This window comes from Typopeltis vanoorti, chromosome 18 (genome assembly GCF_054136105.1).
Source record: "Typopeltis vanoorti isolate ZY-2024b chromosome 18, IOZ_Tvanoo_1.0, whole genome shotgun sequence".
Classification (NCBI taxonomy): Eukaryota; Metazoa; Arthropoda; class Arachnida; order Uropygi; family Thelyphonidae; genus Typopeltis; species Typopeltis vanoorti.
In genome coordinates this window covers 54513909-54540044 of record NC_143566.1, presented here as the reverse complement: position 1 = coordinate 54540044, position 26136 = coordinate 54513909, and the positions used below count along the sequence as shown (strand labels likewise).

At 37.1% G+C, this 26136-nt stretch overlaps 1 protein-coding gene across 1 annotated transcript in view; it reads left to right on the top strand.

The window, feature by feature from the left end:
• Nucleotides 1-26136, top strand: part of LOC150096673 (twitchin-like) — a 2440784-nt gene that overhangs the window by 700094 nt on the left and 1714554 nt on the right. The window contains exon 33 of the mRNA XM_090408679.1: nt 14573-14717. Coding sequence (XP_090264805.1) covers nt 14573-14717 — 145 coding nt within the window. The remainder of the gene's footprint in view (nt 1-14572; nt 14718-26136) is intronic.

The following is a 26136-nucleotide window of genomic DNA, read 5'->3' as shown; positions in this document are numbered from 1 at the left end:
AAACTTGATCTGATTTTTGGAAGAGTCGAGAAGCACGTTTGTATGTTAAATTTCTTTAAGATTCTACTCAGTTTTTTGGATAGTGTACTGATATATGGCAAGGAGATATAACCTTTGGAGTTGTCCTGTGTCTCTACATTGCTACGTTTATGGTGGGATAATTGTTTGTTGATACTTTTTAAAGAGTAGCCATTGCTTTTAAAGGTCCATTTCAGATGTTGTAGTTATTTTTTTAGTTCTTTTTCATCTGACAGTACAGATCTTGCACGATTTGCAAGAGTTGATATAATACCCAGCTTTTGCGCTGAATGGTGATGTGAGGACGCATACAAATATCTGTCCATGTGTGTTGGCTTTCTAAATATAGAGATTTTTATTGATTCAGGCGTCTTGGTGAGTTTAACATCTAGGAAACAGAGGGAACAATTTTCTTCAGTCTCCATGGTCAATTTGATATCCTGATGGAGGTTGTTTAAGTGGTTGAGAAACCTGTGAAGATTCTCAATACTATGCTCCCATATGAGGAAGCATATGGGAGCATAGTATTGAGAATCCAGCGCAAAAGTTGGGTATTATATCAATTCTTGCGAATCGTGCGAGATCTGTACTGTCAGATGAAGAAGAACTAAAAAAAGAACTACAACATCTGAAATGGACCTTTAAAAGCAATGGCTACTCTTTAAAAAGTATCAACAAACAATTATCCCACCATAAACGTAGCAACATAGAGACACAGGACGACTCCAAAGGTTATATCTCCTTGCCATATATCAGCACACTATCCAAAAAACTGAGTGGAATCTTAAAAAAATTTAACATACGAACATGCTTCTCGACTCGACTTTAGAGTGTCTCAATGTTTTTTTCGGTGTCTTTTAATAGCATTCTATGTTCTTAACGCCTGATGAAGTCAATCCCAACAAAACGTGTTGCATTTTCAAATAAATCACAATTTGTTATAATTCTCGGATTTTTAGTCAGTTTATATTAAAATGAATATATATATATAAATGAACAGAATATATTTCTACCTACTGCAGAGTGAAGGCCTCTCCCGTTGTTGTGGGAGGTTTTGGGTCTACTACTCCCATGATGACCTAGTCCATAGTGGGAGAGTGGACAATCACAAACATCCATGCCTACGCGGGATTCAAACCCTCAGCTTCTTGGCTGGAGAGCAGATATGCTAACCACTCGGTCAACCAGGCCGGCTGATATATATGTATATATATATACACCTCTCAATCTTGCATCACCCATTATGCTATGCAATATTCTCATGGGTCTATTTGACTGGCTGTATATATATATATATATATATATATGCCCTATATTTTGACATTATTGAGTTGGCATCTTCCTTATGCAGTGTCACATATTTCTTTCTTTCCACTCTTCTGGATCTTTTCCTGTTTGCCAGACTGTTGAACAACCAAAGGACAACCACTTCCAGATTTTTCTCACATTCCTGTAATATACATAGTGATGTCTCATTCAGTTTAGTATTCTTATTAACACCAAAGTTATCTAATATTCTAAATACTTCATATTCTTGAACTGTCAACCTTCTGTCCTCCTTTCTATTGCTACCCAACTACTCTTAAGCCTTCTATGAAATACTTATTGAACATTTCCACTGTATCATCAGCAGAAGTGACTCATGTGGCCTCTCCAACAACTGAAGTCCGTCTTCCATGTACACCCTTTCTTCTACCAGCAATATAACTGTAGTAGAATTCTCCAAGGTTTTGCTTTAGTGCTTCAGACAATCTCTTTTTCCATATGCCAATTTCTCCTTCCTCACAACATTCATTACCTTCTTAGCCCACATCACATACTCCTCATGCTATTGAGGGGTGCCCTGTTCTTTATATCTCCTCCATAACATTCTCTTTCTCAGAAGCTCATACAGATTTCCATGATTCATCTATTTCACTCCTACTCTGTTTATTCTCCAATCCTTAGAAATACAATCTGACATTGCCATGGGAAATTGATTTTGGACCAAGCCCCAGGCCCTGCTGATTTTTCTCCCCTTCAAGTGATCAAGCCACTATATATTATCAGTCTGTTCCATTAATCTAGCATAGTTCCCCTGTACTGTAATTCCAGACATTTCTATTGTTTCATAAAGCCTGAACCTGGCTAGCCAATCCCCATGTCAAAATAGCATGATCACTCACTCCAGTTGGTAGCATTCTGGTGTTATCATCTATTATCACTGTATGAGGTGATATTATTAAATATAACACTCAAGTCCCACTCATCTCTTCAACTACATGCCTCATAATATAATTGTCTCTAAGTAGCTCAAGGAATTTGCTCTCATTATTCACATGTTATTTCTTGCTGACAGTCAGGGCTTTCATAGCTAAAGTCACCCATTATTATTACCCTTTTATCATTCCATGTGTTGGAGTAGAATTTATTAGTCAATGTGAATCAGACTGATGGAATGAAAGCTAAAGTAAATGCAGGTGCAAAAGACTCTACGAATCATGAAATGAAAGCAAGTGAAACTATGGAAGCAAAACAATATTATTTCAAAAGAAAGTAGAAATGAGAAAATGAAAGCAAGCAAGAGTGTGAATGCAAAAGAATGGAATGGCAGAATGAAAGACAGCAAGACAATGGAATGTCAAAAGTGAAATTGTGGGTATTCAAGATTGGAAGAACAACTTGTTCAGAATGAGAAAGTGAAGAATATCTGCAGTGATATTAGGCATTTAGAAGAAAAGAATGAGAATGTTAAAGTACAAATAACTGGAAAAAAAAAAAAGTCATATATGAAGATTCCTTTTTTTAGAGAGGTGTGGCTAATGAGAAAGAGAGAGAGTCTGTACGAGGTTTATTTTCCAGGAGCAGAATGAGCAAGATAGTTGATGCTTTTGGATATGAGAAATAAATGAGCAAGAGAATTAGTGGTGGTTGTGGGAACAAATGATTTGGTTGGCTGGGAAAAAGGAGAGTGTAAGGATAGATATCAGGGAATTATTATTATTATTGTTCCGGGCAACTCCAAGGAGTCGACAGACTCATCGAGGGAGGCCCTAACATCATGTCAAGAACAACTATTCGACATTGACACAGTATCTATCATACCTTGCCTTGAACTCATTCACGGTCGTAGCACCCACAACAGACTCTGGAAGCTTATTCCACTCATTCAACACTCTCCAAGTAAAAAATCTAGCTCTAACACCCTTGTCAACCACGCTCTTGCCCAGCTTCCATGCATGGCCCCTAGTCCTCCCACCACCAGTCATAATTTCAAAAATATCTTCTGGATCAATCTTATAGAAACCCTTCAGTAATTTGAATGTCTCAATCATATCACCCCTCCTTCGCCTATCGTCCAATCTCTGCAACCCACAAATCTTCAACCTATTCTCATAAGGTTCATTCCACAGACCTACTATCATCTTGGTCACTCATCTCTGGATCCTCTCCACTTCCTCCCCATCATGAAGAAATCCTGGTGCCCATAACTGGGCACAGTAGTCCAGATGGGGTCTTATCAAGGCTCGATACAGAGGAACAACAACTTGTTTGTCTCTGCATGTTAAAGTATTTTTCAGAAGCCAAGTGATTTGATGAGCTGATTTAGTCACTTTTGCAATGTGCCCCCTAAACTTCAATTCCCTATCCACCAACACTCCCAAATCCCTGGCCTCATCAATCTCCTGGAGTACGGTTCCACCAATGCGATATACTGCTGCTATTCTTTTCACCCCAAAGTGCATAACCTTACACTTTGCCACATTAAATTGACATCCATTTTTCCTAGCCCAGTCCTCCAAACTATCCAAATCATCCTGTAAAATTTTGACATCCTGTGCACTCACAATTGCTCTACCCAACTTTGCATCATCAGCAAACAAGTGAACACTTCCTCTCAAATCCTTTCCTATATCATTGATGAACAAATTGAACAGCAGTGGTCCAAGAGCCCTGCGGCACACCACTAGTCACAAGCCGTCTTTTAGACTCCACTCCTGAATAAACCACTCTCTGGTATCTCTCCTTCAACCATCCTCCTATCCATCTCACCAACCCTATATCTATTCCCATCTGCTCCAATTTACTGATTAGGGTTCCATGTGGCATCCTGTCAAAGGCCTTGGCAAGGTCCAGAAATTTCACTGTACACCCATTACCCCTATCCAGTTCAGCCGTCAGTGTTATAAAACGTGAGCAAGTTACTCAGCCATGATCTACCCTTCACAAAACCATGTTGTCCCCCATACAATATCCCATTTTCATCTATCCAATCCTGTATTCTTTTCTTGACTAATTTCTCTAAGACCTTGACAATGATTCCTGATATGCTAATCGGTCGGTAATTTACAACAGCAGTCTTGGAACCACCTTTATGCAGTGGAACTATTTTCCCCTCTTTCCACCCCCTCAGGACTAACCCAGACCCAAGACTCAAATTAAACAAAATGGTCAAGGGTACTGACAATTCTTTAGCTGCTTCTTGTATGACACGAGCTGGTATACCATCCAATCCCACGGATGTATTGACATTGAGGTTATGCAATAGACTACTCACCTCCACTTCATTCACCACAATTCCTGTATAATCTACTGGTTTATTCGTTTCTACAATGTCACCACCTGGTTGATATATACTTGCAAAGTGCTCACTCAGTAACTCAATTATATCAACTGATTCAGTTACCTCCCTACCATCGGCATTCTTTTAAATCATTCTGCCATGTACATTTTTCCTTTTACTTGCTACATATCTAAAAAACTGTTTAGGATTCTCTTTAGCCTGCATGGCCAATGTTCTTTCGTAATCCTTTTTTGCTTTTCTTACCACACTCGTTACCCTTCTGGCCTGCGCTTTATACCGTTCACGTGCCTGCCGGTCACCTTTCTCCTTAAATTCCATCCATAGTTGTTTCTTTTTTTGCAGCTCAAGCTTAATGGTGTTATTCATCCATTTAACCCCTACTTAATTTATTATTCGGACTCTAGGTATACAGTCAGCCATTGCTTCATGCAAACACTTCTTAACTGCCTCCCATGCACTATCAACTTCTAGTCCTTGCAATTATTGAGGAGAATAAATGCTAAAGTGTGGTAGGAAAAGTTGTTAGTGTATTGCCAATGTGTGACAGTGATGAGTTGAGAAGGAGAGCAAGAATCATGAATGGCATGCTGGCAGAGGATGGCTTGTTTGACTAAGTGGTTATAGTTTGCCCACCGTTTGTAGGTCCCTGCTTCGCGTCTTTCCAAGAATAGTCGATTCATGCTGAAGGGGAGAAAGAAATGAAGGACGTCCGAATTGGTCGCCAACACGCGAAATCATGTGCTTTATAGGAAATTTTCCAACTGTTATACAAGTAACATAGTTAACTACAATAATCATAAAAGAGAAGTTAATTTTCCGACCGGTAATAATAAACAACTCATCCCACAATATGGACTGATTACCCTATTATCAGAATGGGTTCTCCTTTTTCTGAGATGCGCTGAAGTGTCGAGGGACCTCTAATCGGTGGGCGAACTATAGCATATCCACTTTCCAGCCAAGAGGATGCAGATTCGAATCCCACCAGGGGTGTGGATGTTTGTAATTGTCCTCCTAACTCTTTGTGGAAAGGGCACCTGCAACCCTACCACTTCTTCTATCAGAAGGCTTCATCTCCAAAAACTCATTGAGGTATGGAAGTGACCATGTAGTGTCAAATGTGAATAACTAACTAACTATACTGGCAGAACTGTGTGAGGAAAAGTAAATGCAGCTTGTAGATATGCAACATACATTTAAGGGATGGATGGATTTGTTTAAAAGAAACTAAGAGATGCAGGGTAAAATTAAGGTAGTAGAACTAATGAGACTGAAGTGTTTTTTTTAAGAAAAATAGTAGTAGCAGAAGAGATGATGAGAGAACAGGAATGTAGGAGAGACAGAGAACCAAGGGGGAGTCAGAGTGAACAGGGAGACCAGCATAAGGAAAGTAGATGTTGGAAGTAGTAATGAATGTGTGAATGCAGATGATCATCATAGGAATGTATTGGCTTTTGATGTGTTTGTGTGTGTGTGGGGGGGGGGGGGGTCTGAGCAGATATGCAGCGTAAGTGGTGATAAATGTGATTGGGCATAAGCAAGTGTGGGAAAATTACATAAAACAACACTTTTTCGATTCCTAGTCAAATTCGATACCTTGAATTTACCAGTCAAAGATTTAATTATGATGTTCCATGTTTCTTGTTATTCTTTGACTGTAGTCTCTGTTCATTAAATGTAGAAATAATAATAATAATTAACATACATCATCATCATCAAATTCCTGATATGTACCCTTGGGGGGGGGGGGTACAGGATAATTATGATAGTATTACATGAAAAAGTTACACCATTGCTAACTTCCGATCAGTTATTTTCTTCTGAATTAATCTGATACCTGTCAAGACTCCAACATTATCAGATCTTATACTTCTGTCTTTTAAGGTGGTTGTTACTGTATCAATCCATCAACATCTTGGTTTTCCTCTGGATCTTTTTCCTGCTAACCTGGAAAAGAACACATATTTTGCTCATCTTTCCTCTCCTATTCTGTTTAAATGACCATACCACCTGAGATTAGCTCCACTAACACATTCCTGAATGCTAACAATGGCAAATTCTATCCCAATATCCTCATTTTTGATGGGATTCTGCCATTGATGTCATCTGTTCAATCTATTATCTTTCTCAGAACTCTCGTATAAGAAGTTTATAGTCTTTGATCAAGTGTTTTATTTCTAACCCAGCTCTCAGAGCCATAAGTTAAAATTGGTTTGAATGCTGTCTTGTTACAGCTATTTGAGTGTTTTGTCCAATTTCTTTCTTATTCCATATAAATTTATTCAGCTGACTTCCTACCATACAGGCTTTCCTAATTCTGTTGTCCATTTCCTTATTTAATTTACCTGCTTCATTAAATAGTGTGCCTAAATAGCTGAGATGTGTTACTTGCTCTATAGGAAAATCAACTATATTCATTCAGAATACAGTTGATTTTCAATGTTTCTGCCTAATTTCCTTTGTCTTTTTATTGCTGATTTTCATACCAAATTTATTACACCAGCTATTCAATTTAGTTAGGGAATCTTACAGACTTGCACTGGATTTATTCAGATGTGTAACATCATCTGCATAAAGTAAAGGGCTAAGATTAACATCACCAATTCTGATATCAGATTTATTACCACTTTCCTTCATAATGTGATCCATATAGATGATGAACAACAGTAATATATGATGAGTTACTGTCTGATAGAGAAGGATGGTTTGAAAGAACAGTGAAAAAATGTTAAAAAATTATTGAAAAAGAAAATGAGTGATCTGAAAAACTTAATGGTAAGAAAGACGAACTTGATGCAAATGTGGTGGAAGGCAATGAAATTGAGAGAATGAATGAAAGCGGAAATAATGTGATGTAAGGTTCGAATGCTCAAAAAATTGAAAGATTGAATGACAGTCAAAGTTTGACGCAAGGATCGAAAATATGAAAACTCGACAGGATGAATAAAAGTGAAAGTGCAGCACAGTGTTCGAGAGTTTGAAAATTCGAAAGAATGAATGACAGAGAAAATGTGATGCAAGATTTGAAAGTTGAGTTGGTTAGGATGAGGCAAGAGATGAAATGGATGCAGAATGAAGTTAACAAAATTCAGGAAATGTATGGGAGAACGAAAATGATGGAAGCAAATCATGTTGGTATAAAAGAGGTAACGAAAGACCCATGAGTGGTGTTGTATGGTGACTCAATTATTAAAGGTGTACTGGACAAGAGGATGCACAAGGTATGTTTTACTAGAAGTAGAATGAGTAGAATGATTCAGGCATTGGATATGAGAAGGAAGTGAGCAAAAGAGTTGGTAGTTTTAATAGGCACAAATGGCTTGACTGAGAACAAAGAGCACGTCAGATTGGATATCAGGAGGTTGCTTAGATGGATAAAAAGAATAGTGTGATAGGAAAGGTAGTGAGCATGTTTCTTGGGTATGACAGTGGTAAGATGAGTGGAGAGCAAGGATTATGAATGATATGTTAGCTGAAATGTGTGAGGAGAAAGGAATGCAGTTTATTAATGTGTGGAATGAAGGACAAAGTGAACTATATAAGAGGTAATGAACTGCATTTGAGTGGATTTGGTGTGAGTCGCTTGGACTGCTGAAAGGTAGAGAAGTGGAGTAGTGCACTCAGGATTTAATCTTGGGGGGGGGCAAGTTGAGTAGACGATTTGAGAATGCACACTACGTTGCATACGACCTATGACTGAGCATCTGCAGTGATCGCCAATAAATGATACCTGTGATCTGGCCCGACTCGGGCAAATGAAATAGTGCTCTGTCCTCAAAAGCACTACTGTTTTCGCTTTGCATCCACAGCGGCTGTGATTCCCGAGAGCTATACAGTATTCCCACCTTATGTGGCCACTAATTCATAAGTAGTATAGAAATAGAAGACACATCATAAATAAAAAAAAAAGAATTTTAATTAGGAAAAGATATTTGGAAAATTTTCTAGTATTTTTTCCTTTTCCTTTTTTTTGGGGGGGGGAACCCCTTGGTCCCCTCCCTGGGTGCTCCACTGGAGAAGTGAGTACAGATAATGAATCTAATCAACTTGGAAGTGATGTGGAAGAGCAAGAGAGTAAGTTTTGTAGATTTTTGGAAAATTTTCTAGTGTTTTTTCCTTTTTCTTTTTTTGGGGGGGGCCTTTGGGCTCTCCCTGGGTGCGCCACTGGAGAAGTGAGTACAGAGAATGAATCTAATCAACCAGGAAGTGATGTGGAAGAGCAGGAGAGTAAGACAGAAGAGATTTAAGAGGTGGTTATGAATGAGGAAGTGAGTGGCATGAGTATAGAGAATGAGAGAATGGGTGTACAAGACAGACAGGGAAACAAGGAGGCTCAGAGCAGACAGGGGAACACAGCGTGAGAAAGGTGGATGCTCCAAGAGGATGTGGATGCATGTGTAGACAGGAAAGGAATGGGGTGACCTGGGATCAATAGGAAACAATTGGATTTGAAGAGGGTTGTAAAATTAATAAGCAGAAAGGGAAATGACTTCTTCATTTGAGCAAGGAGAAATCACATCGAATGAGTGGCATTAAGGGTGATCATCCCATTTTAATTATGGCAATATAGATTGAGATGATGCGATAGCAACTGGATATAAAGAAAATGAGTTTCTTGAGTTTTTGAGGGACAGCTACCTCAGACAGTATGTAACAGAGGGCACATGAGGATCTTGGATTTCATCATCTCATCAGAGGATGTAGTTATAAATGATGTATCCAATCACCCACCAATTAATGAGAGGGACCATGACAGACATTATATAACAGAGGGCACATTAGAATTGAGGGTCTTGGATTTCATCATCTCATCAGAGGATGTAATTATAAATGAGGTATCCGATCACCCACCAATTGGTGAGAGTGACCACGAAGTGATTACCTGGGTGACTGCCAGCAGTGTGAGGACCTCTGTGAGAAAAGGATATATGTGGAACTACAAGGGGGTGATTATGAAGAGCTCAGGAGACAATTTGCACGTGTAGCATGGAATGAGAAGTTAGCTGGAAAAGAGATCAATGCAGCTTGGGGGATTTTCAAGACCCATTTAGTAGAAGCAATGACCAAATGTATTCCAAAAGTCAGAAGGTTAAATAAGGTAGGTGTGAAATGGATGAATAAAGAGATTAAGCATTCAATACAGAGAAAAAGAGCATTATAGAGGCAGCATAATACAAATAGTAATAACCAATTCGATGAGGATTACAAAGACCAGGCAAGATGGGTGACTTGGTCGGCAAGGGTAGCAAAGGTGAGGTGTGAGCAGCAGTTAGCTAATGAAGCCGAAAAGAATCCTAGGCAGTTCTTTCGACATTTAGCCAGCAAAATAAAGAATGTTTATGGAAGGATGTCATTGATTGGAGAAAATGGTATAAAGACAGCTGTTGTGGAAGATATAGTGGAGATATTTAATGAGCAGTTCATAAAGGTCTTTCAATCGTGTGAATGTGACTTTGTGGAGAGATTGAGAACAGTTGATGATGGGGAGGAGAGACTTACTATAAGCGAGCAAGAGATGTATGTGGAGTTGTGCAAACTAGATGTTAATAAGGCTGTGGGACTTCATAACATATCACCATGTATTCTAAAGGAATGTGCCAGGCAGTTTACATCTGCCTTAACATATTTTTTGAATATGAGTCTTGCACTGGTTCAAGTTCCTAAGGAGTGGAAGAAGGGCAAGATTGTGCCACTTCATAAAGGAGGCGTCGAACTCAAGCACCAAACTATAGGCATATCTGTGTGTCAGGTGTTGTGATTAAGTTGTTCGAGAGGTTTTTCAGAATTGGGTTGACAACAGTGATATTATCTTTAATTGATAGCATGGATTTGCTAAAGGCAGGTCATGTTTTAGTAATCTACTTACTTATTACAAGAAGGTGACTGCTTCCATGGACAGAGGAGAAGGTTACACAGTAATATACTTTGATTTTGCAAAATCTTTTGATAGATTACCACATGATAAGTTGATAGTCAAACTAGAACAGATGGTGTTGGATATTAGATTGAATTGCATCAGAGACTGGCTATCTGATAGGTATCAGCATATGGGGGAGCAAAATCCCAGAAAAGGAAGGTGTGCCTCAGGTGTCTGTTTTATGACCATTACTGTTTAACTTGTATTTTAATGATATTGACGAAGATTTGGATGGAGATATTCCGTTGTTTGCAGATAATGCAAAGTTGGGACACACTATGAAGAATATAGAAGATGTTGTGGCCATATGAGAAGAATTGAATAAATTGACTGATTGGGCATGGGAATGAGAGTTGAATGTTGCAAAATGTAATGTTTTAAAATTTGGTTAACAAAAATTGGATATAGAATTTATGCTTGGTGGGAGTATATTGTTTGAGGCCAAGGAAATAAGAGATCTGGGGGTGATCGTGGATAAGCATCTAAAATTTAGGGGACACATAGCCAAAATTGTGAAGACAACACAATGGCTTCTGGGAATGATGCAGAGGACACTGACATTCAGAAGTAGGGAGAAATAGTCCATGTGTGGCCTAATCAAAGCCTAATTTTCTTAAATTCTTGTTCCAACGGAACAAGAATTTAAGAAAATAAGGCTTTGATTAGGCCACACATGGACTATTGTGCCCAGATTTGGTCATCTGGTCTTCAAAAGAATGAAGAGATGTTGGAAAGGATCAGAGGTGACTGACTAGGGTAGTTTCTGACCTCTGGAATGTCAAATATGAGGAAAGATTGAGAAAATTCAATTTTCAGAGTCTAGTGGACAGGAGAAAGAGGAGGAAATATGATAGAGACCTACAAGTTAGTAAGAGGTTGTTATAGGATGCATGTTGGAGATGTTCTACAGAAAACAGTATGAGATCAGGGAGAACCAGAGTCCATCCCTGGAAACTGTATAAAGAGGGTGTGAGTAGTGGAGTGAGAAGCAGGTTTTTTGCATGCAGAGTTGTGAATGATTGGAATGCATTGCCTGAGAGTGTGGTTTCTGCAGAGAATTTGATTGTGTTTAAAGTGTGGTATGATGAGCTCTGTGTATGATAAAAGGACCTCCTAGATGAGTCTTTGATGATGATAATAATAATAATAACCCTTGCATGCCTGATTTTACTTCAAACCATCTTCCTGAATCAATCTCCTTCAATTGTAACTGCTGACTTACAGCTCAAATAGAGACTATGTATTGCTTAATATAATATCTCATTTACACCATATAGCATTTTCAAGAGCTTTCCTCTTGGCACTTGTCATATGCTTTTTCCAGATGAATAAAACTCAAATACAAATCATTGTTATATTCTGAAGGTTTCTCAACTATTTGTCTTAAAGCAAAATTCTGATCCTGACAACTTCTATTTGGCACGAATCCAGTCTCTTCTTCACTAAACTTCCCTTCCACAATTTTTCTTAGGCATTTCCGAAGTATACTTGCATAAATTTTACCAGGAACACTCAGCAGGAAAATGCCTCTGTAATTGTCATATTCAGATTTATTTCCCTTTTTTTTTTATAGATGGGTACTATAAGAGCTTTGTTCCAATCATTGGAATTCGACCCTCTGATCAGTTCTTCTGAATAATGCAGTGCAGCCACTGTAAAGCTTTTATTATTATCATTATTTGTCCCCTCCAGGGAGTCCAAAGACTCATCGAGGGAGGGTATCTACTCTACAACTCTATCTCCACCACTCACAATCCACTAATGCAACTACACCAATGCCATCTATCGCCGACCACCACTAGTATTTCCACAGACAATCACAAACATCCATGCCCACGGCGGGATTTGAACCCACAGCCTTTTGGCTGGGGAGTGGATATGCTAACCACTCGGCCAGCCAGGCTGGCCATATTATACCTCCATATTTGAGCATTTCTGGCTGAATTTCATCTAGTTCAGCTGCCTTTCCACATTTCAGGTTTTTTTGAGACTTTTTCTACTTCAAGTATGGATATGTATTCTTGACTGCATTCCTGTTGGGAGTTTTCTACCATCATGCTGACACTGCTTGTTTCATTAAGCAGTCTTTCAAAGTAATTACTCCACACATCTAGAATATCTTTGGCTTCAATTTTCAATACTTTCATTTTACAGTACTTTTTTTTCCTTTCTAAGCTTTTTCTATAGTCTTCAGAATATTTTTGCATCCTTTCTGATATTTATTTTCTATGTTCTTACCAATATCAAATTTACACCATGTAACTGATCCAAACTCTTCCCATGACTTTTGCTTAGCTAATTTTACACAGTTCTTTGTTTTCTCTCTTTCTTTAAGAGCACAAGCTGACTTACTTGCCAGGAACTTTCAATATTCTTTCTTGTTTTCCTTCTGCCTCTTTAACTTCCTGAATCCACCATGGAGTTCTAATTTTTCTATCCTTACAGACATCCTCACCACATGCCTCACTGGCTGAATTAATCAATATTTTCTTCAGGATTTGTCATTGAATCTCCAAGGTTTGGTTCTTGTTTTCAAATTCTTTCATTTTTCCTTGAATGATGTTTGTGCAGTTTAGACTACAGTTCATGTCTGAAATCTGTTCAACCTTGATTCATTTTAAAACTTTCTTATACACTCTTCTTTTCAATATGAAATTCAATCTTATTCTACTGAATAGTAATCAATTCCTATTTCAAATCCTGTGTGCTGACCCAGTGGGAAAACATTGTTATCAACTATAACATTAGACAATAAGACTTTTCTTATTTTTGCATGTTCTCTCCTTATGAATTTGGGCACATTTTTATGTTGGAACATGGTGTCAGTAATAACTGATCCATGTCCTGAATAGAAATTCAGCAGGTGATTATCATTATTATTAGCTGCTCACTTTTCTCCAAATTTTCCCAAAACATTTCTGTATGTCTGGTAATAATTCCCTACTCTGCTGTTTAGATCTCTAACAAGGACCAACTTTTCCTTTTTCATTGAGCCAACTGCCCTTTCTAATGTCTCAAAAATTTCTTCATTTCTTCCTTGGGTAGAATCTTCTGTGGGACTATAAGCATAATAAATAAGCCTCATTGTCCAGTTTCCCTATGATATTTGCCCACATCACTTTACTTGATATTGCCTGCAATTCAAGAAGATTATCCTCATATTTAGTGTTGAATACTATAGCTTCTACCTCTTTTCCCTGACTGTCATTGCCTGAATTAACATTTTGTATTTGTTGTTTAGAAAGATCTCACCTGTTTTTGTCTTCTTTGTTTCAATCAAGCCTATTACATTGATCTGGTATTTATCCATTTCTTCTGATAATTCCATTTCCTTTTTCATTAATGCTTCTTATATTGATAGTACTAATCTTGAATTCTGTTGATGTTGAGTCGGGATGTGTTCTGAGATTTGTTCCAGTAGCAGCTGACTTTTCACTGTTTGTCCTGGTTCCCTGACAAAAACAACAGGGGCTTTGTTTAAGGTGATTTCCCAGCCGCCTTGAAATTCTGTATGTTCTACCATCATTTTACATTGTGGTTTAAGCCAATAAAAATATAATTTGGTCAACTAAATCCCAAATTGTCACCCCTCCTCCTTTGTTCAGTATCCAGGTAGATATCTAACAGGGTGCACCACGAGAAGGTGAGGATTGGAGACTAGGTCAAAAAGCCCCAGTTAATTGCATTCCTTGAAAGGCTACATGAAGGTCTCTTCCCAGTTATACAGCTTAACTGGGAGCTAAGTATATTTATTAAGCACCCTTAAACGCTACTGGCCAAGACGTAAATATATGTCCAGGTTACCATGGATGCAAAGTGCATATTAGAATTGTAATACCAATGATATTACATTGAAATATATGATGGATACGAAGCGTATGAGGATGTGTATTTGATCCATAATGGCCGGTAAGGTGGTTAATAAATATACTTAGCAGTTTCATGGTTATTTGTAACTTTAAGCATAATGTAATTAGGGACAGCATGAATGATAATAATAGTGTTGTTTAAATTACTTGAAATTACAATTTCATCAAAAACTGTGAAAGCAATGTCCTATTCCTTTTTTACAGTTAAGCCATACATTATTGGCGATGATCTGAAGAATATTGTTGTGAAAAAAGGTCAGATTATTAAATATGATATAAAGATTGGTGGGGAGCCACCACCTGATATTAAATGGGAACTAAACAAAGTAGAAATCAAGTCATCACGTAGGTAAGTAATTTATATGTATCTATGCAACACTAGATTTCTTAAATTTAGTTTTATTTCCTATACATGTCATCAGTCCTGATAAATTATTTCTTCATCTCTCTGAATCACAGTGATAAAAAGACTGTTGTCTAGGAACGTTTTTTTTTTTCAATCTGAAGATTTCTCTACTGAATAACTGAATTAGCACCACTAGTTTGGTGGCTGATTTTATCATTAAAGTTCTGTTTTCAACATCACTGTGGAGAAGTGATTGTAGTACTGAACAGTAGTTTTCATTGTTATTGTAGTCTTTGCTGCAAAAATACACAAAGAAAGATTTTTAAGCTGTGTGTGTGTAGCGTAGTGTAGTGTGTGAGGTGTAGATTTCTTTATATGGAAATTAATGTGAGTGACATGCATTGTTATTATGTAGGTGAGTGAGTGACATGCATTGTCATTATGTGTGAATGGCTTTATCTATTATACTCCTCACCCACCCACTACTTTTCACTTCAATAAATCTGCTCTTCATTTCTTTGTACATCTTAGCATTATAAAACTTCAGAGATGACTTCTCATTTTTCACAGCACCATTCTGTGCAAATCTTCACATCAATTTAAATGTCTTTATCATATTATATGTAGGTGAGTGATGAATTTCATTGCCTGGCGAGACGATTATCCCAGTTACTGGTGGTCTGAAGTGGTTTTAAAAATGTATACAATTTTGAAAAAATCTTAAACCTATCTATGGTACTAATGTACTATTCTCATCATCATCATCATCGGCGTTGATGGAGATGATTCGTAGTAGAGGTTCGGTGTAGTGGTTGAGACAGTTGTAGTTGTCCTCCCGCGATGACTCTTCAGACTCCTTGGAGGAATCAGGAATAATAATAATAATAATAATCATCATCAAATTCCTGATATATACCCTCAAGAGGTGTACAGGATATAATAGTACTACATGCAAAATTTACATCATTACTATCTTCTTATCTACAATTTTCGTCCAAATCAACCTGTTATCTGTCAAGACTCCAATGTTATCAAATTTTATATTTCTATCTTTTAAGGCACTTTTTACTGTATCAATCCACCTATATCTTGGTCTTCCTCTGGGTCTTTTTCCTGCCAACCTGGCAGACAACACTTGTTTTGCTAATCTTTCCTTTCCCATTCTGATTAAGTGACCATACCACCTGAGATTAACTCTGCTAATGCATTTTTGGATGCTGACAATATCAAGTTCTTTCCTAATATCCTCGCTTTTTAATATGATATTGTCATTGATTCCATCTATTCATGCCCCTAATCTTTCTCAGGAATCTCATATCTGCTTTCTCTAGTCTTTGGTCAAGTGTTTTACTTCTAACCCAGCTCTCAGATCCATAAGTTAAAATTGGTTTAAACACTGTCTTGTATATAGCTAATTTAGCTATATACAAGACAGTGATTTGGCTAATATCTCTTTTATTCCATATAAATTTATTCAAGTGACTTCCTATCATACCAGCTTTGTTGATTCTGTTGTCTATTTCCATATTTAATTTACCATCATCACTAAAAATCATGCCTTAGTAGATGAGATGTTCTACTTCTTCTATAAGTTCTCCATTCACAATGCAGTTGATATTTTCAATGTTTCTGCCTATTTTCATTGTCTTTGTCTTTTTAATGCTGACCTTCATACTATATCTATTACAACAGTTATTTAATTTAGTCAGGGAATCTTGCAGACTTGTAGTGGATTTATTTAGAAGTATAACATCATCCGCATAAAGCAAAGAGCTGAGATTAACACCTCCAGTTTTGATATCAGGTTTAATACCACTTTCCTTCATAATGTGATCCATATAGATAATGAATAAGAGAGGGGATAATGTACATCCTTGGTTGACATCAGATTTAACATTAATCCATCTTCCTGTACTTCCTTCAATTCTAACTGCTGACTTACAACTCAAATAAAGACTAAGTATTGCTTGATATAATTCCCATTCACACCATATAACTGTAGCATATTGAATGGCTTCTCTCTTGGCACCTTGTCATATGCCTTTTCCAGATCTACAAAACTTAAATACAGATCTTTGTTATATTCCCATGGTTTCTCAACTATCTGTCGTAAAGTGAAAATCTGATCCTAACAGCCTCTATTTGTCCTGAATCCAGCTTGTTCTTCACCAAGCTTTTCTTCCACAATTCTCCTCAACCGTTTCTCAAATATACTTGCATAAATCTTGCCAGGAACACTTAATAGGGAAATACCTCTGTAGTTCTCACATTCAGTTTTATTTCCCTTTTTATATATGGATACTATGAGAGCTCTACTCCAATTATCTGGAATTCATCCCTCTGTCCAGGCCTTCTGAACTATGCAGTGCACCCACTGTACGACTTTTATACCTCCATGCTTGAGCATTTCTTGTTGAATATCATCTACTCCTGCTGCCTTTCCACATTCAGGCATTTGATGGCTTTTTCCTACTTCAAGTATGGATATGTATTCCTGACTGCATGCCTGGTCAGTGTTTTTTACCACTGTGCTGTCATCACTGCTTGTTTCATTTAGCAGATTTTCAAAGTAATTACTCCATACTTTAAGGATATCCTTTTTCTCCTGTTTTCATATCACCTTTATCATCTCTAATTCCTTTTATAGCACTTTTTCCTCCATTTCTGAGCTTCTTCAACAACCTCCAGAATATCTTGCCACCTTCTTGATATTTATTTTCTATGTTCTTACCAAAGTCCTCCCATGACTTTTGTTTAGCCAGTTTTACACAATGTTTAGCTTTCTTACATTTGTACTCTGTATTCTCTAAGAGTACAAGCTGACTTATTTTCCAGGAACTTTTGATATGCTTTCTTCTTTTCCTTCACTTCCTCTTTAACTTCATGTGTCCACCATGAAGTTCTGATTTTTCTATGCTTGCGCACAACAACCTCACCACATGCCTCTCTGGCTGAATCAATCAGTGTTTTCTTCAGGGCTTGCCACTGAATCTCCAAGGTTTGGTTCCTGCTCTCAAACTCTTTCATTTTTTCTTGAATAATATTTGTGTATTTTAGTCTACAGTTCACATCTGAGAGCTGCTCAACTTTTATTCTCTTTAAAACTTTCTTAAATGTTCTTCTTTTCAATATGAAATTCAATTTTATCCTTCTCAAGACTAAATGGTTATCACTTCCAATTTCAAATCCTCTTTGGTACACTTTGGTGTCCTGCACCAGTGGAAAAACAAGAATTATCATGGGCTGGTTATTACCTGGGGTAATAACCAGCCCATGTCCTGAGTAGAAATCCAACAGGTATTTGCCATTATTATTAGCTTTGCTCTTTTCTCCTAATTTTCCCAAAATATTTTTGTATTTAAAAGAAAGTGTTTTAAAAGAATAGTACATTTATTTTTTTCATACATACAAAAATACAAAATGTACTATTCTTTTAAAACATTTTGTTTGTGAGAATCACATAAAAAAAATTTAAAAACTTTTTTTTTTTATACCTATCCACTAATGTTTAATTTCCTCAACTTTTCATATAACTATCATCCTACAGTCCTGCTTTTTTTTTTTTATCCCTAATCACCTGCTTATTGTATTAAAAACTGAATGACCAAATTTGTACATGTATAATCCGATTGAAGTTTTGTACCTGTCTTTACAATGTGCCATTTGAACTTTAGGCTTCCATTGACCATTCCTAGCTAATCCACTTCCTGAAGCTCTTTTCCTTCAATACAGTACAGAGGAATGGAAGTTCTGCTCATTTGTAGAAGGTAAAAGTCTAAATCATTCTGAAAGTACTCAACATCAGCATCACTTCTTATAACCCTCTCCAATAAACATCTGAATATATCCTGTCATTTCATGTGAAATATTATTAGCAAATAAGATGAAAATGGTAGTCCAAGAACAAGATCATATATATATAATCCACAAATGAAAGGTTGAGACCCTTAGCACATCAGTATTGAGTGTGTGTAAAAAGTCAAGAAAGAAACAGTAATTTGACTTTTTCTCTTTTTTTTTTTTGTTTTGGATAGTTGATGGTTGTAGTCTTTTTAGAATACGGTATGAGGGAGGTTGTTCCAGATAATAGAGGCAGATGGAATGATAAAAGACTAGGTGCTTTGATAAGTTTGAAAATGGATGTTGACCAGCAGCGAGCTTTTTCATTTCTTTTTCTGATAGTGGTCAATTTAGAGCATTAACCATCTTTCCGTACTTTTCTTTCGACATGGAGAATTTATACAGGGCCATATTTACTCTTCTCCTGAGTTGATAGTGTGTTCAGTGCATCTCATTCTTTGGGCCCTTAAATTGGGACTTAATTTTTTGATGCCCCACCTGGAGCCTGGTTCGCTTCCTCAAGGGCTCACTCCAGTGAATACAGGACAAGAGATCTGGGGTTGATGATTGATAGAAACCTGAAATTTAGGTGACATATTGCAAAGGTAGTGAAGGTAACACAGAGGATTGCTGCAATAACGAGAAGGACGCTGACTTGCAGAGATAAAAGAGTTATCATTCCGTTGTATAAGACTCTGATCAGACCATACTTAGACTATTGTTCTCAGATTTGGTCCCCAGGATTTGAAGGGGATAAATTAACTGTGGAAAGGGTACAAAGGCAGATAACAAAGATAGTTTCGGGACTGTACAATGTTAGTTATGAGGATCGGCTGAGGGAATGTGGACTACAGAGTTTGGTGGATAGAAGAAGGAGAGGTGATATGATTGAGACTTTTAAACTGTTGAGAGGTGGTTACGGAGTTTACACTGGGGAGTTCTTTCGCTTGGTTGAACAGTGGAAAGGAGTGATGACAAGGGACTTTCCCTGGAAGTTACGAAAGGAAACTGTGAACAAGAGGGTTAGGATTGGTTTCTTTGCATGGAAAGTGGTTGAACCATGGAATGCATTGCCTGATAGAGTGGTGAGAGTGAGAACGGTCAATGAGTTTAAGGAGTGGTATGATAGACTTTGTGTTTCCTAGGAGGGACCTCCCACGATGAGTCTTTTGATTCCATGGAAGCTTGAATAATAATAATAATAATAACCATGACAGTACTTGTAGAAGAGGTATAAAGCAGATATTAAATGTCTATGTAAGAGGGACTGAAGTGATTCTGTATGTGTGTGTGTGTGTGAGAGAGAGAGAGAGAGAGAGTTCTCCATTAATCTGATCACCTTCTTCTGAATAGCATTAGTCTATACTAGTGAAGCTTGGGGTGCCTTGTGTAGAAAAGTATATTGAGTTTTTGACTGCAGAAGCTATGGCTGAGATTCATTTGTGCTAGGAAGGGCCAGAGTATTAGATCAGTCCAAGAAGAGAAAAATGATCATAGTTTGATATCTGTTATCAAAAATAAGGCAAAAGTGATGTCAGAGATCTTTCTTGTGGGAAATTATACAGAATTCTGTTGAAGTTCACAAGGTTATTCTCACCCCATTGGAAACTAGTGAGAAGATCAGAATTAAGGCATTGGTTCTGGAGGGTATTGAGGCTTTTAATTAATTTGGCACTATCAAAGTGTCTACGTAACGCAACAGGAATAGCGGAGTGTACTGTCATCAGCATAGCTATGGATAAGATTTGAACACAGTGAGAGCTGGTCATCCACTCTTTTCTTTCTAAATGACCAGCTCTCACTGTGTTCAAATCTTATCCATAGCTATGCTGATGACAGCACTAATAGAAAGTACAGACCCTGGAACACTCTGCATTATTTAGGAAATATGTGGAAAGAAGACACATGACACAAGTAGTGAGTGATCAGAGGAAACTGGTCATTCATTTGCAAAAAGTTGAAGGAAGACTATAGGATGGTAGTTAGCTGATCAGATCTCTGTTTCAGACTCGATTTAATATCTTAGAAATGTTAAGAATGACCACATGAATTTCTCCAAATCTGTCTATGAATCCAGAGGTGGATGATGAATGCTAGAGGATCATTTGTAGACTGAGAGTGACAGAATTCATATTGTTTATCACTAATTAGCTGGTGGGCCTCCAGGATGTGTAGAAGTTAGCTGTTGATGACCTTCTCCATAGTTTTTGAGAATTTTATTTATTCATATGGGATTCCCCCATTCCTCCACCATCCCTTAGGACTCATTGAGCCCTCCTAATGAGGGGTTATTTATTTTATTACTGTAGATCCATGTGTTCACAGGGCTGGTTTGCCTGTTCTGAGGGATGAAAAACTCCGAGTTTCTGGGTGAAAAAACCCTCTACCTCTATATGAGACCAGCTAACTTGCCTTTAGTTGAAAGAGACTAGATAAAGGTTCCTCATGTCATGGAAGGGAATTGAACCCAGGTCTTTCTGATCAAAGACTTCATCTATACTGACTAAGCTTTGGAGGCTCATTTTTGAGATAACATTGAATGAGAGAAATCGGATAGTTTGTTGGCTGACAGTTACCACCCATTCTTTGGAATGAGCTGATGTAGACTTGTTTTCATTTTGCAGGATAGATGCCAGTAGAGTATACCAAAAAATGAATTAATTTTTAGCGTAATAGATGGCATACTATCAGAATCAAATGTCTTGTTCATGTCTGCATTATTTAGGATTCTTGTGATTTCTTTGTGGCAGAAAACTAGAAGTGACTTGGAGCAAATAGTTCTAGGCAGTGTGTGTGTGTGTGTGTGTGTGTGTGTGTGTGTGTGTGTGTGTGTGTGTGTGTGTATGGGGGGGGTACTTTGTGATGTCATTAATGCAGGGATCGGAAGAAAAGAATGATGCCTTAAATCAGACTTATATTTGGTGATATTATAATAGTACCATTTGGATGTGAGACCAGCAGAAGTGTGAGTGGGAAGAAGTTGGGCTCATTGGCATTGGCTAGAGATCAGATGGCTCGATTGAAATTAGAACAGGATAGGCAAGTTTATAGCCTTTTGTTCCTTTCAAAGGATTTAGATTTTTTTTTTTTTTTCAGTTGTTTGTGAGCTGCAGTATAGACAGATTTGTGATATGCTGGATATATTTTATGGTTGGAAAGTTTGGGTGGAATGAGGAGTGAAGCCTTCATTCCAGTTATAATTATTTCTGTTATTCAGTCTGAGTTGGTGCTTGGATTAGGAGAACTGAAATGGTATTTGCATCCCAGAAAGAGTGAGTAGGAGTTATAGAGGTCATCACATTTGGCATCCCTGTAATGCCAGAGGACACAAAACTGAGAATGATTATGTGAAAGTTGTTCTAAAGTGCAGGAAACTTGTATCAGGTTGTGGTCTGAGTTGCCAAGAGGAGAACTAACATTCATGGTGTATTTGGAAAACGTGCTTGTCAGGAAGAGATCAAGGTTGTTGCCAAGGTTATGAGAATTGTCTGGTATTTTCATAAGAAGATGAACTTGACTGCCTGTGTTATGTCACTGCTGATTGCAAATTAGCAATTAGCAATTTGAGAAGCAAAGCCAATTTGAGTTTGTGGACACTGAAGACCCCAAGGAAGATGATCTCACAATTGGGCATTTTGAATGGAAAAAAAATTCGAGCATTAAAGATAGGTACCTGAAGAAGCCAGAGTGATTATCTAAATTTAGGGAATGATAGACATAGAAAATTATGCAATATAAGCTGATGGAAAAAACTTGAACGATAGCAAATTAAATAGATTGCAAATTAGCAATTGCAATTGGAGAAGCAAAGCCAATTTGAGTTTGTGGACACTTGAAGTCCCCAAGGAAGATGATCTCACAATTGGGCATTTTGAATGGAAAAATTTGAGCATTAAAGTTAGGTACCTGAAGAAGCCAGAGTGATTATCTGAATTTGGGAATGATAGACACAGGAAATTATTCAGTATAGGCTGATGGAGAAAACTTGACCTATAGCAAATTAAATAGGGAGAATTCATGGCTTCACATTCTCCAACATGGAATGTTGGTTCTAATAAATTCACAAGCAGTTCGCAATTAATTCATTCTTCTTGCAGAAGCAATTGTGCAAGATGTGGTTTTGGCAGGAGAAGTTCCTCACAGAATCATAACCAGTGAGTGACCTCAGTAACTACTGTTTGATTTTGATGACTGAAGATGGTAGTGGTATACATTACTTCACATGGAAGCTTTGTTTGCTTATGCTTAGATATAGAATTAAAACAATAATCTGATTTCTTGTCTATCCCATTTTACTTTTCATATTAGATCCAATGGCCTGTTATGGCCAAGTAATTTAGCAACTTAGAAACTTAATTACTGTTTGTTATAGGGCAGTTAATCCTAAAATGTATTGTCTGATATGCCTGTGAATTCTTTGTTCTTCTGGCTTATTTGCCTGTTTTGATGGATGGCAAACCTAGGTTGCCAGGAAGAAAAAAAAATCCTGTCAACTCCATATGAGAACTGGAAAACACTTAAAAAGATGTAAACATTGGGTGTAATCAAAATAGCCTATGGAATTATGCATGTGAAGACATTGAGGAATTGGTCTTCATAGTTTGAGGAACAGAAGAGAGGCGAGATGACAGAAACATACAAGCTAGTAAGGGGGATAACATGATGAATAGAAATGTAAACCATAATGAAATGAACAATGACTAACTTGAGATTTATCACTTACATGCAACTTCATTTAGATTCGATTCTCATGTATAGATCATCTTCAGCATGACTTTCAAATTAAGAAAGTAGAAAGAAAAACCAGAAGACTCAACAATGAAATGCTGGCCTAGTTGGCTGATTGGTTAGCATATCTGCTCTCCAGCCAAATGGCTGTGGGTTCGAATCCTGCCGTGGCATGGATGTTTGTGATGGTTGTCTGTGAAAATATTAGTGGTGGTGGTCAGCGGTAGATGGCATTGGTGTAGATGATGAAGATAGTTGCAGTTCATTGTACTTGGTGGATTGAGAGGTGGAGATGGAGAGCTGAAGAATAGGTGACCTCCCTCAATGAGTCTTTGGACTTCCTGGAGGTGTCACATAATAATAATAATAATAAAATATGTTTGTGTGTGTGGGGGGGGGGGACATTAACTATTAACAACGGAATGTGTGGACTAGAACTATTTCCCATAATAGGCATAATCAAACCATCATTTCTTGTCAGATTAAGATGATGAAGTACAGTAAAAGCAGTTTTTTTTTTTTTTTAAATAATAAACCTTAGTCTTAAAGCATATTCCTAATAATAAATCCCCTGGGTAATATCCTGACTGAGCTGCTGAAAGATTTGACTGGGAATAATAACAACTATTTAGTGAAATCCATTCAGGTCATCTATAAAACAATACAATTACCTGAAATTTTTACAACATCTATCTGCATACCAATTCCAAAGAAAAAGAATGCACAAGATTGTGAGGATTACAGAACTGTGAGTCTAATATCCCATGCATCTTAAATTATTCTAACCATTGTTAACAAACAAATTGAAAGAGCCTTAAGCAGTGAATTGAGTGAACAACAGAAAGGCTTCAGAAGAGGAATGGGAACTATTAATGCTATTCTGGAATTAAATTACTAATAGAAAGATCACTTGAAAGAAACAGGAACATTTACATGTGATTCATAGACTTTCAGAAGGCTTTTAACCAGGTAAAACATAATAAAATGTTCAGTATATTAGATAAATTAGACATAGAAGATCATGTACTTAAGATTATAAAAATGATTTACACCAAACAGAAAATGCAGCTGTTTAACGATGAAACTTCTATAGTGAAAATTAAAAGAGGAGTTAGACAAGGTTGTATCCTTTCACCAAATCTATTTAATATCTATAGTGAGACATTGATGAAAAAGATTGAAAAACAAAAAATAGGAATTAGTATCAATGGTATAAAATACAACAATCTTAGATATGCTGATGATACCATTCTAATAGCAGAAAACAGAAACAAATTAATCAAATTACTTCTGCTACAAATTGAAGAAGGTAAAGAATTTGGATTAGATATAAATGCAAAAAAGACCAAATTTATGAAAATCTCAAAAGAAAGCAGATCCAAGCCAGAAATATTCATAGACAACATGAAAATTGAACATACAACAGAATACAAATATTTAGGCACCTACTTTACTGCAGATGGAAAGCAAGATAAAGAAATAAAAATAAGAAGAGCCATAGCTAAAGATGCATTCTGGAAAAATAAAGATCTGCTCAGAAGTTCTGCGAGTATTGAGACAAAGAAAAGAATGATAAGAACATTAATGTAGCCAATTTTCACATATGGAAGTGAGACCTGGATATTCAAGAAGAGAGTAAGGCAACAGATAATGGCCTTTGAAATGAGGTGCTATAAGAGAGCTCTGAAAATCTCATGGACAGAACATGTGACAAATAGAGATGTCCTACAGAGAATGAGAACTCAGAGATCTTTATTACAGGAAACAATCCAGAGAAAGATGAGATTGGCAGGACATGTACTGAGAAGTTCAGCAGGACAGAGGATACTAACAGTTTTAGAAGGAAAAATTATGGGAAAAGGATCAAGAGGCAAAAAACAAAGGACATGGCTTGAAGATATAAGATCATGGACAGGATCACATGGCTATGCAGAAACAAAAAGGAAAGCCACCAACAGAGAGAACTGGAAGGACATGGTGCTGCACCCTCTCACTGAGGAAGCTACATGAAGAAGAAGAAACCTTAGTCTCATGTTAAGATATATATACAGTTAGGAACAGAAGAGATGAAGAGCTATATATATATATACAGTTAGGACCCTAATGTGTTTCATACCATGCCACTTTTTTATATTATAGGTGTTGCTCGTGCACTTTCGTTGTTGAGTCTTCTAGTACTGTTCTTGTATACCATTTAATCTGAATGTTATACTATAAATGCTCTAGACACTAGGGGAAAAATTCTATGCTAATAAAGTCTCACATAATTAATTAATCTGTAATATTATCACCTAGCCTGATACTATTTAAATATTACATTTTGTCAAATATTATACAAGATTTTGTAGCATGTTATACATGTACACATTTCTTGTCATTTAAAAATAAGTCAGGATAGAGTTGTGGGAGTGGATGGCTGCATGAAATGTAGACAATAGGAAGAGCTAGGTGATTTCAATATCAGTATCTCAGATTTTGATGATGGCAATAGTGGTGAAACAGAAATGAGTGTCTGCAGGAGGAGAGAGAGAGAGAGAGTTACAAGTGGTGTAATATTGAAGGATAGAAAGTGAGCATGAGGTGGCAATGGACTTGCCATTAGGTGGTATTACTGAAGGTATGGAAAATCTGAAGATTGATGTTAGCTATATGAGTGAATCATGAGTGAGGGTAGGATATTATAGAGGAAGTAGATGCACTGAAAGAGGAAGTAGAGGGTGAAAAATGAGTTTATTCTTGTGAAGGGAGAGCTTAGATGACATGAAAAGCTGAGTTGTGTGAGCTAAACAAAAAAGTGTGAGAGAATGTTATAGAAATGAAAAAAGGAGAAAGAACAAACAAGGGATGAGAGAGA